This window comes from Anguilla anguilla, chromosome 5 (assembly GCF_013347855.1).
Source record: "Anguilla anguilla isolate fAngAng1 chromosome 5, fAngAng1.pri, whole genome shotgun sequence".
NCBI classification, from domain to species: domain Eukaryota; kingdom Metazoa; phylum Chordata; class Actinopteri; order Anguilliformes; family Anguillidae; genus Anguilla; species Anguilla anguilla.
The window spans coordinates 17,294,490-17,311,411 of NC_049205.1; the positions used below are offsets into that span (position 1 = coordinate 17,294,490).

The following is a 16,922-nucleotide window of genomic DNA, read 5'->3' on the forward strand; positions in this document are numbered from 1 at the left end:
CCGATGTCACAGCGATGCTCGCGAAGCCTCTCTGGGGAAAATGTGGGGCTTTTCTTTCCGTGGATGATTTAAATGGTTGAGCATTTGGAAAATGCAGTTTGTGCAATTCCCACCATTGTGCCCTGTGTGGGGTGAGAGGGAGGAAAGGGGATTGGGTTCGAGCGAGCTCCTGTTTGTTGCTGCGCTGGCGGTCGATTTAATTGGTGTTTTTTTTTTTTTTGCAGTGCAGTGTGGCTCAGTCACCCAGGTGTGGAGCGTAGGAGGGGTTTGACTCATACCTGCCTGTCACTCAGCCAGCCAGTGGCACGCGCTCTTGTGAAATCGGGCCGCATTCTTGAGCTTCGCCGTAGCCTGTAGCTACAAGTTTCTCAGGTGTTTTTCTTATGCTTATGGCTAGCTGCGGGGGCTGAGGGGGAAGGGCTGTGTGTGCTCTTTTCCAGGTGAGTGAGTTTGGTAATGGGAGATGTCACTCCTCACCAGTATGTGGCTCCGTCAGCTGGTTTGGTTTGGACTTGGAGGGGGCGCTCACCAGAAAAATAGCTTTAACCCAGAAGACAAACCAGACTCGGCCGTCTCTTATCAGCCTACACCCCCGGCTCCCGCAAAAAGGTGCCCAGGGAGGTGTAGTATAATGGTTCGGAAACTGAGCTTGTAACTCTGAAGTTGCTGAATTGATTCTCAGGTGGGGTGCATGCGATTACACCCTTGAACAAATAATTATTTTATTTGAATTTATTAAATATCCAGCTGCTTAAATTGATAGCAGTGTAAGTCTGTCTTGGTATACGAGAACTGGCTGAATGCCTAAATGGAAACCTACCCATGTCACTCTGCTGTGACTATTTCCTTTCAGTAGCAGGTTTCAGGTCCTTGGTTTGAATCCCAGCCAGGACCGTTCTGTGTGGAGTTTGCATGTTCTCTCTGTGCCTGTGTGGATTTCCTCCCATAATCCAAAGTCCTGCAGGGCAGGCTACTTAAAAAAAAATTATGTATATAAATAAAGGTTAACTTTCAAAGGGGAGCCTGTAAATAATTGTCCGGAGATCAGCTTTTAGAAAAAGGCACACTGCTCCACCCCAGGTGTGGGGGGTCCTGACCCCTAACACTGGGAGCAGAGCGGGTTTGGGACCGTAGCCAGGGTGCGGGTGTGGGTCCTTGGGTGAGCCGTGCGGTAACAGTAGCCGCCTGCCCTGACTCCGGGGGGGCGCGGGGAGTCCAGAGGAACGCGCGGTAACCGGGAGAGGAGCGCGCGGTAACCGGGAGAGGAGCGCGGAGGTGGGGGAATGTTCCGGCAGGTCGGGTCACGGCGAGCGGGAAGCGTAGCGGCGCGGGACGAGCCTGCGCTCGCTGGAACTCGCCGGAACTGGCCCGGCGCATGCCAGAGGCGTCTGTTTCTCTCCCTCTCTTCCTCTCTCTCTCTCTCTCTCTTACCCTCTCATTTCTCCCCCCTCCTTCCCTCACATAAACACTCACACATACCACCCGTAGCCGCTCGCATGCTTCGCATAGCCTTCGTCGCGACGCTGGGGGTCCCAACATTTCTCAATTAAATTCTCCTGATCAGCATAACCAGAGAGTGTGCAGATCTGTGAATTGCTACCCTGCAGCTACCAGCGTCTGTTACTGCGGGACAAAGAAAGTGAGAAATGTAAGGAACAGGGAGAGAATGGTTGATGAATGGTGAATAGAGATGTATGTATGCATTACAGAAGGGGTTGTAATCTGAACCCTAGTACCGTATTTGTAAACACACAGGCAATGCATGGCATAATCTTTGTAATTAGAATATGGATATTCTTTCCTGAAAAAATAGTGAGGGTTGACCAGGGAATTGGGAAGATATTCAGAAGATGAGATTAGTGGAAATAGCGTTAAATTAAACAGAAAATGAAATGACTGTAATTTATCATTGCACAATAAAAAGTATGTATATGTATTATTTTAGTCCATTTCTCTGCTTTGTCTAATAAAGGTTTTGGGTGCATCATTTCAAATGTGAGAAATGAGAAGTAATTACTTTCATATTAATGTTCTTTCGTGTCATCATAAAAGGAGAGGCTGGGCAGAAGAAGAGGAGGGGGGGGTAGAGTTTTTGGGATAGAGAGAATGGAAAAGGAGGAGTTCCTGAGCAGTGGCTCTGTTCTGAGAGTGCAGGTTTAATCTTGCTTCTGAGGAGCGTTCCAGCTGCAGTCTGTTCTTTGCTCCGGGCAAAACTTTTTAGTAGCTAGTATGCTTCCCTTATGCTTTTTGTAACCTGTAGCTAGTATGCTTCCCCTATGCTTTTTCTAACCTGTAGCTACAATGTATCTTCCCTTTGTTTTTTTCTACAACCTGTGGCTAGTTTATCCCCTCGCTGTGATGTATCTGTCACATGAATTATGGTATTTACTCCCCTCCCGGCCCACCGTGCAGCGCTGCTGGGGATTTTTTTTTTATCCGCACCTCTGTTTTTCCTGTGGGAAGTGTCCCTGTGAAGTGCTGGTGTGGAACTCGGAGACAAACACAAACATTCCTGAGGAGTGTCTCAGAGCGAGCGGAGAGCGTGTCACAGGGCCGGGTCCCAAACCCGCCTTCGGCTGCGCGCCCGCCTGAGTCACGGCTCACAGCTCAGCGGCCCGCTCCGCTCGGCGACTGCGGCGAACGTGGTGGGGGTGGGGGGTGGGGGTGGCGGGGGGGGTGGTGGAGATGTTCACCTCTCTCACCATGTAACACAAACAGGCTCTTCTCTCTCTCTCTCTCTCTCGCTCTCCTTCTATCTCTCTCTGTCTCTCTGACACAAACAGACTATTCTCTCTCCCTCTTTCTCTCTCTCTCTCTCTTTTTCTCTCTCTCTCTCTGACACAAACAGGCTCTTCTCTCTCTCTCTCTCCCTCTTTCTCTCTCTCTCTTTTTCTCTCTCTCTCTGACACAAACAGGCTCTTCTCTCTCTCTCTCACTCTCTCTCCTCCCTCTCTCTCTCTCTCTCTCTCTCTCTGTGTCTCTCTCTCTCACACACACAAGCGGTTCTGTGTGTGGAAGTGGGGCTGACCCACAGGCCTCTCCCCGCACGGCTGAAGTGTGTCGTAGCCGCGCTGTGGCAGCCGAACAGCTTTCCCTCTGTCTGGCCGCTGCGCACCGGTCCAAATAAAACTTTTGTCTGCTCTGACCCTTTTGTGCTCCCAGTTGTCAAGGTGCCCTGGGGGGGGGGGGGGGGGGGGGGGGAATGGGCAGCCATGTTTTGTCAGCAAGGCCCTTTCTGTCCCAAACCCATAAAAACCTGTGTTGGTATTAGTTCAGAAATGGGGGGTGGACAAAGGGGTAGAGAAGGGAATGGCTTTGTCTGCTTTTGCCTTGTTTTCAGACGTTTATTGCTCTTGTTCTTTGTGAGAGAGTGTAAGCCAGCGAGTGCTTGGGTTTGGCCACTAAACCCCCCCCCCCCCCCCCCAGCGCACACAGCGGAGCGCACACGCACTGTTCCCACCATGGCCCCTGTCATTTTGCCTGTGTTTGTGCTGCAGGGTCATACAGAGGCGGGAGACAAAGGCCCCCTGACCCCTCCCCCCCCCCTCCGGACCCTGACCCCTCCCCCTGTCCAGCCCTCTCGCTGACCCGCTCTGCCAGCTGCCGCGTTACTTCCTGTTCGCTGCCTCTACAGGAAGGCCTCTCCCTCCTCTTCTCTTTCTGCACCACACCACGCCATCTCTACCTCCTTCGCTCTCTCGCGCTCTCACCCTATTCCTGTCTTTCTCCCTCAGTAGCTCCTTGGCCATCTCCCCCTCTCTCTTCTTCTCACCCTCTTTCTCCCTCTTTCTAGCCCTCCTCCTTTCCTTGGTCTTCTCGTCCTTGCTCTCTTTCTCTCTGGTCATCTCCATTTTGTTAGCTGTCCCTCTCTCGCTGTCTGCCCCGTGTACGCATCACACCGCCCCCCCCTCCCCCCCCCCTCCCCCCCCCAACCCCTGACGGTGCCCTCCCACCTCCCGCCGGCCCCTTTTAAATGTAAATGGCTTCACTCTTAATTCCCCCGGCCCAAGGATTCCCTTTCTTCTTCGCCTTTTCTCCTCGGGTCCGAAAATGGACTTTGGCGGCAGATTAATGGAGGAAGGCACGAGGGGACGTTTTGACCCTGATGAAAAAAGGGGGCGTAGAGGTGCGGGGGGGGGGGGGGGGGTGTCAACTATTTGGGTGATTTAATGTCCCAACGCTTGGCCTGTGTTTACTCTGGACCAGAAAGGGATCTGCACGATGCAGAACTTTCAGAATCAAATTTTTTTTTTTTTGTGTCTTCTGTGTTCCCCGTCCTTGGGATGCATGTGGAAGCACACAGAGTAATATAGCTTCCCTGTGTGCTTTACCCCAGAGATTAATGTGCCCTGTCTGGGAGAATGACTCTTATCACACAGACTCATACCCTGTGTGTGAATGTTAACACACAGATTAATACCCTGTCTGTGTGTATGTCACCACAGAGATGAATATTATATACCCTGTTTACGTTTTGTTACCGCTATGATTAATACGCCATGTCTGTACGGGTGACTGTTACCATACAGATTAATCCGTCCGGTCTGCGCATGAATGACTGTTGCTCCGCAGATTAATCTCTCAATGAGTGAAACACACTAGGGACCAGGGCCTGTATGTGTGTGCGTGTGTGTGTGCCTGTGCGTGTGTGTGTGTGTGTCTCTCAGGGAGTGGCTCAAGGTGTCCATGGAGACAGTGACGTCAGCCTGGAAGCGCTCGGTGTCCTCAGTCCGAGTGCGAAGGGCCAGACCACAGACTATACAATTACAGCCTATCCCAGCGCTCCGGGACTAGACGGCTCAATGATGTCATTACACTGGAGGGGTAGACATCTAAAGTGCGCTTTTAACCCCCCCCCCCCCCCCCCACCTCCACCCCTTCCCTGCCTGGAGCACCCCCCACCCCCTCCCCCCCCCCAGCCCCTTCCCCCAACTCCCCTGGGTCCACCCCCACCCTCCCAGCCTAACTACCCTCGCCCCCCCCCATGTTAACCTGCCCCCTGTCTCAGCTGGCTCCGTCCTCCATGCAGCCTCTCTCCCTCTGTGCTTCACGCTCTTCACGTTAGATTAGGTAACTCGGGGAAACCCTCGGCTCCGGTTGTTTTTCGTTTGTCTTTTCGTTTGTGCGCGCGCTCACGTTTAGCGTGAGCTCAGGGCACGGTTATTTTCCCGTCCGAAACATCTGCCCGGTTTATGATTGGTGAATATTTATTTATTTATGTGTTTTTTTCATCTGCCTTTCTTAGACTGTTGGGAAAGTGCATCCCGCCCTTTTAAAAAAAAAGAAAATAAAAAGAAACAGAAATCCTAAATCACCTGGAGGTGGGAATGATTCACTAAGTAAACAGCATTCCCCCTCTAACTGTGTTGTCCCCCCCTCCCACATTTTCACACTGAAGTGCACAAGGCTTTGTCCTCTTCATTACCGCTGGGGGTACAGCACATTTTAAACAGAGTGCTAACTCATTAAGCACTCACTCTCTATGTATGTACGTACACTGTCAGTAATAGCTGCAAACAATAACATTCTCTGGAACAGCTATTTACCTTTCACCAACATAGTATGATTGTTCAGTAACTTGGGTTTTTGAATCTACTTCATTGTTCAGGGGCTCTGTAACATTGACAGCACATAGAAGTGGGCCAGAATATAAAGTCGTTTATGTGGTTTTATTTAAAGGCACAGGCGCACAATATCTTTAGTTCTGTCCTTGTGTGTCCGTGTTTGTGTGCGCTCTTTAGGATTTAAATGTAATTCATCAGAATTCCATTCTGAGTGGTGCAGACGGCTGTAGTGACTGGGTCAGCAGCGCTCCTGAATCATTCCTTCAGACCTCCCTGTGTCGCGGAACAGAGAAAAAGTGACATAGAGAGAGGAAGTGAGAGAGGGAAAGAGAGGAGAGAGAGAGCAAGGAGGCAGACAAGCTTCTCTGTGAATGAAAGCAAAGTTCAAACTTTGTGAAATCGGTGAATGAGAGAGATAGGGAGAAACAAAGGGACACAGAGAAGGAGAGGCTTGCGGTCAGTCCTCCCTGACCATCATAGAGAAACCCCGCCCTACAGGAAGTGACCTCGTGGCTGAGAAAAGATGAGGGCATCTCTCTCAGACAGCTCCTATTCTTTCTTCCTTCCCAAAAAAAAGAGGAAGGAGAGGGGGAGGGGGAGCAGTTGGGTTTCATTGTCTCTTTTAAAAGCACCACAAATCATGTCACCAGCATCCCCCTGGTGCCTTTTGCTCACTGACAAAAGTTAGTTTTAAGTACAGCTCAGCAGCACATATTCTGTACTTTTCAAGGTGGAAAAGCACTCACGGTGACGTGAGACTTTGTGGTTATGAGTTTTCATACTGTTGTGAGGAACAGCAGAGAGTTTAGAGCAACTTAGTGCTCATCTCTGAGTTTATGAACCCCACATCTGGCAAGCATGGTGTTTACAGTTAGCAGTGCAGCGGTGGACTCAATTCAACTTTGCTTTTATTGACTTTACTACACTACCCACAATTCCTAAAACACTGCCCTCTCTGTACCACACTACCCAGATACCCAGCATTCTGCCCACTTGCTGATATAGATTCTAAGGTTCTCAGATACCACAGGCATCATTATAAACTATGATGTCAGCTCCATGTTCTTAACATTTGCATTTCTCTTTTCCTTTAGCTAATGCCAAAACATTCTAATTTGATGGATGCGCTTTATGAAAGTTCATTAATGGAGCTTGACCAAGTTCAATACAGTTTCATTGGATGTTCAGAAGTACTGGAAGCTCCAATTAGTAATTTCTGTAATCACAGAAACTCCTGTAATGACAAAAATAAGAGAAGAGAAAGATATGTACTGTATGCAATGTGTTCCACATTGGATATGTAGTAGATTACATTAGATACACTACATTAACTATTTGGATTTTAGAACACTTCCCTGCCAGCACTACATTACTCAGGATTCATAGAATACTAGTCTCATTACCCTCAGATATTTCCGAAAGGTTCCCTCTTGCCACTACACTAAATAGAGTTCTCATGGGCCATTTGTACTTTTGTAAAGTGTCCTGCACGTGTTCCTACTTGACCCAGCATGAACAACAGGTGATTATTTCTGATGTTAGGAATCTAGGTCACGGTCTCTCTCCTAGTTAGATTTTGGATGGGCTGCCATTTGCAATATGAAATGCGGTTTCACAAATCCTAGAGGAAATCACTAGCGGTCTGACTGCTGATGAAATTGTGTTTTTGCTTTGAAATGTCACAAGAATATTGTTTTTTAAAAAATATGTATTCAGGCTAGAGGCCATTTTAAACAAAAATCAACATTCCTTATGTTTTTCTAACAAAAAAAAAAAATGAATCAAACCATTTGTGTGACCGTTGAAGCTTTTGATTTTGTTCCCAGGTTCAGCACTGATTGTTTATTATTATCCACACAGACTGTTTATTGGCAGGGAAAGATAGATATGTCGCTATAGAGATTCTTTCATTCCACTGCTGGCGTCAGTCATCTGGTTGTGTTGGAAACCCCAGACTCAATGAGCTCTTTCAGCTTGTGTGGGTGTCTCCCTGAGCGGCTATCTGTATGCGTATGTGGGAGTGTGTGTGAGTGTGTGTGTGTGTGTGTGTGTGTGTGTATGTGGGAGTGTGTGAGTGTGTGTGTATGTGGGAGTGTGTGAGTGTGTGTGTGTGTGTGTGCGTGCGTGTATGTGGGAGTTTGTGTGTGTGTATGTGTGTGTGTGAGTGTGTGTGTGTGTGTGTGTGTGTGTGTGTATGTGGGAGTGTGTGAGTGTGTGTGTGTGTGTGTATGTGGGGGTGTGTGAGTGTGTGTGTATGTGGGAGTGTGTGAGTGTGTGTGTGTGTGTGTGTGTGTATGCGTGCATGCACAATGTAGAATGTTGAACAGCTGCCCGCCTCTCGAGCGGTGTTTTGGGAGACGGGCTTAGCGTGGAGACGGCTCCACTCGGACCGGAACGCTGCGTGATCGTCCGTCTCACAGCTCCAGCGGTGAAATCCATCACGCCGCCGTAGCCCGGGAGATCTCAGCCCTGCCGCAGCTCTGTGCATCCCTGCGTAGAGCCCCCTCCCTGCCATGCTGCATTATCAGCATTGGCCATGCACGAGAAACAAAAACAACAATTTACAGTGGCAACTGTCATCATAGAAATAGTGCTGATAATTATTATTTTTTTTCTGTGTGGGGCGGTTTTTGGCAGAGAAAGAAGGAATGCGAGAGAGAGAGCAAGCAAGAGAGAGAGAGAGATTTTTTACTTTAAAAATTTTTTATTGAACATTTGTGTGAGAGAGAGATAGGAGAGGGAGCTCTGTAATGAGTTTGAACGGAGCACGGAGCTGCCATCTTGGAGTGTTTTTATTGTCATGCTGAGCCAGTGTCACCAGAACACCCCCCCCCTCAAAAAAACCAGAGGGGTGAAGGGAAAGCAAACAGAAGTGGGGTGATGGAGAGATAAGGAAAGGAATGAAAGGAGGGAAAAATAAGGAGGTTGAGAGATGGAGACGGAGAAAAAAACAGGGAGGGACAGGGAGACAGGAAGAGACATGACGAGCGACTGGGAAAGCGATAGAGGCCACAGCGGAGGGAGGAATAAAGAGGGGGAGAGGGGTGGAGAGAGGGATAGTGGCAGGAGGACATGGACATGGGCATTGGGGCCTGGCTCTGAGTAAACAGAAGAGAGCAGCGACGCCCACTCTGATTAAACCTACACTGCACTGACTCATCTGAGCTCTCATAAGATAACCAGGAAGTGACAGGGAGGACAACAGGAACTCGGGTGATAAATCAGGAGCTGGTTTAGCCAATGGGATCACAGCTGGGAGAGCTCAGACAGACCACGAAGCTGTCCAAACCAAACCTCGCCTGAGGAAAATTGGGGCGGGGGACATTCATGAGGGAAAGGGGGGTGGGGGTGAGGGGTGGTGTGTATTTTGATTCGGTCTTGGCTGAGAGCCGGGCAGTGCCACTTTCAAAAGCCAGCCTGTGAAGGGGTGGGTGGGTTGGGGTGGGGGTGGGGGGTGGGGGGGTTAAAAGCCAAGGGCTTGTTTGTTTTGGAGAAGAGTGCCAAGACGGCAGGGCTTTCCTGTTTGCTTTGGATAGACGAGTGCTCTGCTTGTTAATTGACTGGACGGCCATGATCTGTGTCATTATCGCTGTTGCTGTGTTCAAGGATACAAGGAGGCACACTGTTTCCTCCTCATTCTTCACTGGGGGCAATATACCAGTGATCTCACCCTTTCTTCTGCCCCTCTTCACAAATTGCAATTCATATGAAACTTTTTGGCTACCCCATAGTATGGATGTATGTGAGTGGTTTTCAGTATGTAAGAACATGAGTTATTTCCTCTTGGTCCTCAGGCCTGTATTCTTGGCAGGGTTTAGAGACAATTGCTTTTCACTTATGTTCTTTTAGAAAATGAATTAAAATTCAATTAAGAAATTTTAAAATGACCATAATGTTTTATGGAAATCTATTATCTAAAGTATTAACTGAATTTTGATTCATTTCTTCATGTGGCTGAATCAAAATGTAACGTCCTCTAACTCAAATGCAGGGTAATCCTGAAACGTATAATGAATCACTTGGGAGCATAATAGTGGCTGGTTATCTTTTTTTATTTGAGGTTGTTCTTTTTTTTTTTGCAAAGTACCTGCTTAAATGTAAAGATACAAATGATACGGAAAGGCTTCTTACCTTGCAGAAGGTCCTGATGTCCCTCTCTTTCTCTCTCTCTTTCTCTCTCTTTTCTCTCTCTCTCTCGCAGAACGTCCTGGCCAAGGCCCTCTATGACAACGTGGCCGAGTCCCCGGATGAACTCTCCTTCCGGAAGGGTGACATCATGACGGTGCTGGAGCGCGACACGCAGGGCCTGGACGGCTGGTGGCTGTGCTCCCTGCACGGTCGCCAGGGCATCGTCCCCGGCAACCGCCTGAAGATCCTGGTGGGCATGTACGACAAGCAGCAGCAGCCGCCTCAGCAGCAGCTTCTGGCCCCGCCCCAAAACCAGCTGTCCCTCCCCCCGCACAGCTCCTACAGCAAGCCTTCGCCCTCCTCCCAGTACACCGCCATGCACCCCGCCTTCCCCGCCCCTGGCCCCGCCCCGGCCACTCCGGACGGCGTCTACATGCTGCCGCCCAACCACGGCAAGCCCTCGCCCCAGAGCCTGTACCACGTCCCCACGGGCCCCCAGTACCCGCCGGGCCCCCAGAAGGCCCCCGCCCTGATGCAGAAGCAATCACACTACAACCCCTCCGGCCAGGACATCTATCAAGTGCCCCCGTCCATGGGCACCGCCCCCGGCCAGGACATCTACCAGGTGCCACCAGGGTCCAAGAGCTCCCCGCAAGACATCTACCAGGTTCCCCTCTCCGCTGTGGGACAGGGACCCAACCAGGACATTTACCAGGTGCCCCCCTCCATGAACCAATCTCAGGACATCTACCAGATCCCCCCCTCCATGGAGAAGAGGAACTGGGACTCCCCGAAACCGCCAGGAAAGGTAAGGCACCCACATTCTTCTGTTCCAGGGGTCTCAAACTCACATTCTGGAGAGCGACCAAAGCGTTTGCTGACATTAGGCGTTTCTGTGTTAATTTGAGCTGCGGCTTGGCTAAAGAGACAAGTCTCCACACACCTTGTTTCTGGGGTCTGAAACTCACTGCTTACTGAAAATAGAACTACAAAAACCAGTAGGCACGGTAGTCCTCTGGGTTTGACTTTGAGATCCCTACTTTGTTTCCGCCACCACAGTTTTCGCTCTAGGAAGTCGGGCTGGAATGGATGGGGGGGAATTCCACGCAGCCTGTGTGTTCTTGTCTGAGCTCCTCAAATAAGTAGCATATGCTGAATGATTGAATATACAGCCTATTGTTTTTTTTATCTGCTTTCCTGGAGCGCGCGCGTAATCTGGCCGCCTTCCTTGCTGACTGAGCGCGCTCACCGCACCGTGCGGAGACGTGTCTGCGGGAGAGATGTGCCGTCACGTCTTTTTGTTTTTTTTTTGTACAGTTGTTTTTTTGTTTACTCGGCTTTCTCAAGGCCGAAGTCAGGACAAGAGGAAAAACAAGAGGAAAAGAGGGAAGAGATAGAGGAAAGAGAACAGAGGGAGAGAGAAGAGTAGGGAAGAGAGGCAGCGCACAAACAGAAAGTAGGCAAAACGGAAGGGGGGAGGGGAAGGAGATAAAGCACGAGATAGGAAGAGAGAAGGACTTTGCCCAGAAAAGAGTGTGCTATATAAAATAAACAGTACCTAGACCTACTTTTTTACATTTCAGTTTCACTCTGTTCGTTGCTTTTACCATACTATAGGAAACATTCTTTTTCATTTCATTTTTTCATTTTATTATTATTTTATGAGATACGTCCATTATTTAGACTCAAACTTTTAGAATAAAAATTTGTATTATTTCCTTCATATTTTTTACATATTATTTTCTATTCCAAAAGAGCCAGAGAGAGAGAGATAGGCAGAAGGAGAGAGAGAGAGAGAGAGGCAGAGGGAGAGAGAGAGAGAGAGAGGCAGAGGGAGAGAGAGAGAGAGAGAGAGAGAGAGGCAGAGGCAGAGAGAGAGAGAGAGAGAGAGTAGACATTGTAATGGCCAGTGAAGGCTCCAGTGGGGATGGGGGTTGGGGGTCTCGTGGCCCAGGTCTCCATAGCGGTCTCCCCCGCTGCGTGAGGCTCTGCTGTCACATATGGAGGCCTCTTTACAGTCGCTCATGCGCCCGTGTGCAAGCGCCGCTGCTAAACCAAGCGAGATGATGATGATGGTGGTGGCGATCGAAGGGTAATGAGGGGTTTGCCTGGGTGCGCAGCTGTGTGCAGCACAACCCCCCTCAGCACCCCCTTACCCCTTATTATTATTATTATTATTATTATTATTATTATTATTATTATTATTATTATTCCCATATGAAAAACACTGATCCTTTCATTTCCTCATGTTGTTTTCCCTTCTATGTTTTAAGTAGAGAATCACATGACCATTTACGGTTCAGACTTCTTTATTGGCAGGACAAACACGCAATCATATTGCCGTAGTATATACTTGCCAATCTTGTAAATGATGATTAATATACAGTCAAATGTATTCTCACAGTAGGTTTAACACTGAGCATTTCACACTGAATGGTGCTTTGCATTGTTCACCCTGGTTGTGGTGTGTAATGCCAGTTAACATGAGGCTTTCGCAAACACATATATACACTGAATGGCGTCTGTAAGTATCCAGCTCTGTGAGGTGAACAGAATGGATAATGGGGTGTGCATGTGTATGGAATTTCACCCTGGGGGGTGGGGAGAGGGGGGGCCAATAAATGATGCACTAGTGTAATGAACCGTGAGATTATTTTAGAAATGGAAGAAGCCCCGCCTCCCCCTGTCTCATCACTCAACACCAGACCCCCCAGAGATTTGGGGTCCTACCGGAGGGGCGGTGCTCCCCTGACCTCTGACATGAGAACGGCACTCCCTTCTCCCCGCTCTCAGTTCTGGGGACGGGGTACACAGAGGGCACTAGCACAGGGGTGAACGAGGAGAGCCACTTCTGTTAAATTTGTATTCATCCCATTTTCATTTACTTTTATGACATTTTTAATAAAAAATTGTGTAGTGTCTGTTGAAGTCTGTACTTACATCCTTATTCAACTGAACTAGTGGGTATTCTCTGTGGATACTGCTAATTTGATAATGATGGGATGGCAGTTTGTGAAGAACAAAATGTAACATGCTTACACTGGCCAGCTTGGAAAGTGTACCCGTTCACTGGAGGACACAGAGAGAACAGTGCAGCCATATGACATTGTACTCTGTCGGGAAGAATAATAAGCAGGGTGTGTTGTCAGTCTGGATGACATTGGAGATGTTCTTTTACAAAGGAAAAACACACGAGGACAGGGATGAGAGAGGCGCGTGCTACAGGAGGCATCATGGTCATGTGCTTTGGGAGGGGGCGGGGCCCAGTTGGGACGTCTGCGCTGATGTCAGTGGTCAGCGCAGTGTGTTTACACTCATCTTCCTGTCAAGGCCTGGTGTTGTTGCAAGCCTTGGCCTTTCTCAGGCCGCCATCTTTTGAGTCACTGTGCGGCACGTTGTCTTCTCAAGGTCGGAAATAAATGAAGACTAAGGCTTGCCTGCGATTGTACGTGTGACTGTGATTTTGTGTACCTACGCGTGACTGATTGTGTGTACTTTTGTGACTGTGATTGGGTGCATCTGTGACTTTGTGCTATGTGTGTGTGTGTGTGTGTGTGTGCGTGTGTATGAATTCTTGAGGCTTGATATTGGCCTAGAATAATGAAGAGTACCAAGCTTTCTACCCTGCCCTGCCCTACAGAGCAGATATAAGAGGGACTAGTCTATTTCTTCTCTCCTCATTTGTCTCGCTTTTCTCTTTCTCTGTTCCTTCATTCATTTTTCATACTCCTCTCCATTCTCTTTTGTTTCTCAATCCTTTCTCCTCTCCTCTTCTCTGTATCGTCCCTCCATTCTCCCCATCCTGTGGCTCAGCTGTGTGTGGAGGAGAGCAGAGGGGAACTGTCTCCATAGTGATGGAAACAGGGAAAAGAGGGCTAGAGACCACTCCCTTTCACATCAATCAGCGTCGGACAAGCCAGCCGCGTGTTTGTGTAGAAAATCTGGCTTTAGCCTCGGGTCACCGTTCACACCGACTGACCAACCATCAGCGAGCCTCGGCCTGATACGGGTCACATGACCCCGGGCGAGGCCGACTTTAACGGAACGCGATACTTTCCGCTCGGCGGGGCATCGAACATCAAGATGAAGGGCTATCGCGATGACGAGGCCTGTGAGGTATCGCCACCCGTATCATTCAGCCATGATTCTTAGATTTCAGATCGTTATTTAACCAAACAAACGCGAGTCTTAGTATGTAAGAATAGAACGGTCGATATTTTTGAAGCTCTGGTGCCAGCTAGTCTGTGGCTTGGCTGGATTTGCATGCACTCGACTGTGGCTACAATAGTGGGTCAAAGCAGGCGATGAGGTACCTTTGAAGGGAGGAAGTCAGCAAAAAATATTTCTGCTTTTTGTATGGAAGTGGTAACGGTGGCATTTCAGAAAAAAACATGGGGTATGTAAGTTGGGGAAGTAGTGCCCAGGGGTGGGGTTACCCACTGGCCAGCCTTTCAGCTTTGGGCGGGCATCACGGCTATGCCTTTGAAGGGGCGCAGGCCTTCCTCAGCTGTGCCAAGGCATTCGCGGGTGGGGTCTTAAGGGAGGGCAGCTGGGACAACTGCGGTCCTCCGGCGGCACCGAACACCAAAGGGGGAATTTGAAATTTGGGCGGAGGGCGGCGGGGCGACGCGCGTGCCGCTAAGCCACAGCACGCTTCGCGGAGCCTGGAACGGGCCCCTCAGCCCTCAGGGGTCTCGGGCTGCGCTCCTGTTCGGGGCTCTGATTTTCAGGGTTTCCTTCTAAGCTATCTGCTGTGCTCTGGAATTACACTCTCGCCCCCACTAACTACCGGTAACTGCCGCCAGCCCCCGCTCCACGGCAACAGTTTCCGTGTCAGATAACCTGGGACACAAACAAACAACCCTAGATGAGCCAAAAGAGAAGGCTGGTGCTCAGAATGTACCCTGCCTCCAAACGAGGGCTCTAATTAGCTGTGTGTGCTCCCTTTAGCCTTTTAAGCTAGCTGTGACTGAGCTTTAGGGCTGGCAGGGGGTTGACCATGTCCCGCAGTGCTTCTGACTCAGATGGAAAAAAGAAAAAAAGTTCATTTTTTACTCATTTTTCTTAAGTGAATTTCACTAGTTAGTGACAGGTAGCTGTTTCTCAAATGCGCAACTAAAAATCAGCTACAAATCAGTAGATTTAACTGTAATGTGAAGACAAAACTTATTTGAATACATTTGAGGCAGAGTCTTTCTTGTATCAAGTAGCATCATCAGCAGCAGCTAAACAGCTAAAGCTAGCTGGTTAGCGGCTTTCTGAAGCTGCACTGCTTTGTGTAATTAACAGTATCATTCACTATGACCTTTGAACTCTTGATGATGATGATGACGATGATGCGGAGGAACACATCCTCCGCAGCAGAGACCTATCAGGAGCCAGGCAATCCCTGTGGGGTACCGGTCGACCTTCTGCGGACGGGATCCTTCCCTTTCCTGAGAAAAGGAAGCCGAAAATCAGACAAATTTGCGCAGATCTGGATACGTTTCAAAACCGGTCTTTACCGGTTCTGGGTCTAAGTGTGGAAGCCCTGGGTGGCTGTGTACGTACGCAGCGCCAGCTGTGAGCAGGAGACGAGAAAGGAAATCAATTAAAAAAGTAGGGCAACACAATGCGGGGCGCAGTTAACAGGGCTTGTGTTCTGTGGGGAGAGGGTCTCTGTGGGGTACAGGGCTAAAGAACCCCTCCCCGCCCTATACTGCACGTGAGAGAGCGCTCATCTCTCTGTGGGACGTCCCGTGCGCGTCTTTGTTTGCCTGTGTTCCCATAATGCACTGCAGGGGCCTGAACCCAGGATCCTGTGAGGACAGGCTTTCTGTCTGCGACAATGGCTCGCTGCCTTACTGCACGCGGTGGCTGGGATGAACATTGTTTCGACGTTCACTGAACGTCGAAACAACATGACAGTGCATGTGTGTGTGTGAGAGCACACACACGGCTGGGATCATGCCGTGACCTGGTGATCTTGTGCGGGTTTCCTGTTATTGTAGGCGTCCCAACGCAGTTAGTCATTAACCAAAGACCCGCTGTGGCCACTTAGGGGAAACGCTGTTCTAATGAAACAGTAGGCGTTTGAACTATAAAGGAGACCTAAGAGCATTTATGAGGTGTGTGTGTGTGTGTGTGTGTGTGTGTGCGCGCACGAGTGTTTGTGTCTGTGTGTGTGTCTGTGTATGCGTGTGTGTGTCTGTGTGTGTGTGTACGAGCTTGTGTGTGTGTGCGTGTACGTGTACGTGTGTGTGTGTATGTGTGTGTGTGTGTGTGTGTGTGTGTGTATGCGTGTGTGTGTGTGCAAGCGTTTGCGTTTGTGTGTGTGTGTGTGTGTGCTGGCTGCCACTCCCTGATACAGGCCGAGTGCATGTATGCTGTATGCTGACGCACGCACAGTGTGTATTGACCCAAGCCAGCAGTGTGTTGTCACTGCCATTTTTGCTCTGACAAGCTGTGTTTATTGTCACTGCTTCCTTGGCACAGGTGCAGTGTGTGATCTCAGAGGGCTGTGTGTTCTGAAATGTGATTGGAGTGTAGCCCTGGGGGTTTCAAGCCCTGCCCCTTTTTATGAGTGATAGACAGATGATGATAGAGGTGAGTGTGTTACCTTCATATGATTTAAGTACAGGAAAGGCTGATAAAACACAAAAGGCTTATTACCACAAGGCATTATGGGAAAGAAAGCTTTCCCTCTCTCCTTCTCTGTCTCTCACTATCAGATGAGGTGAGGGAATGATTAAGATTCTGCACAAATTTTTCAGGTTGCCTGCTCGGAAAGTTAATGTGTAATCTGGCGATTCTTTGAAGAGGCAGAGCACGCACCTTAGAGTGGGAGGGGGGGCACTGGGAGTGGAGGGTTCTTATCTGCAGGAGCAAGGCAGTGTGTGTGTATATGTGTGTGTGTGTGTGTGTGTCACTGCTCATGTACATGTGTGCATATGTAGGTGTGTGTGTGTGTGTGTGTGTGTGTGTGCTCATGTGCATGTGTGTGTTTGCGTGTGTGTGTGTGTTTGTGTGTGTGTGTGTGTGTGATTGGGGCTGGAGGAGTATAATAGATGGGGGAGAGAAGTGGGAAGAGGTATTGAGTTTCTTTATTTGACCTCCAGCTGAAGAAATGGCTGTCACCTCAGCAGGTGTGACTGCTCCTGCAATTTTAACACAGTGCCTGTCGCTCCTCACACATCCAGCACACTAACATGCCCAACACTTTCCATCCTGTGAAATTGGGTGATGTGTGTG

General features: G+C 49.3%; 1 protein-coding gene across 3 annotated transcripts in view; it reads left to right on the plus strand.

Moving 5' to 3' along the window:
• Window positions 1–16,922, plus strand: part of bcar1 (BCAR1 scaffold protein, Cas family member) — a 99,508-nt gene that overhangs the window by 60,410 nt on the left and 22,176 nt on the right. For all 3 annotated transcript variants that reach the window (XM_035418808.1, XM_035418809.1, XM_035418807.1), the window contains exon 2: window positions 9,766–10,500. In XM_035418808.1, the coding sequence (XP_035274699.1) occupies window positions 9,766–10,500 (735 nt within the window). The remainder of the gene's footprint in view (window positions 1–9,765; window positions 10,501–16,922) is intronic.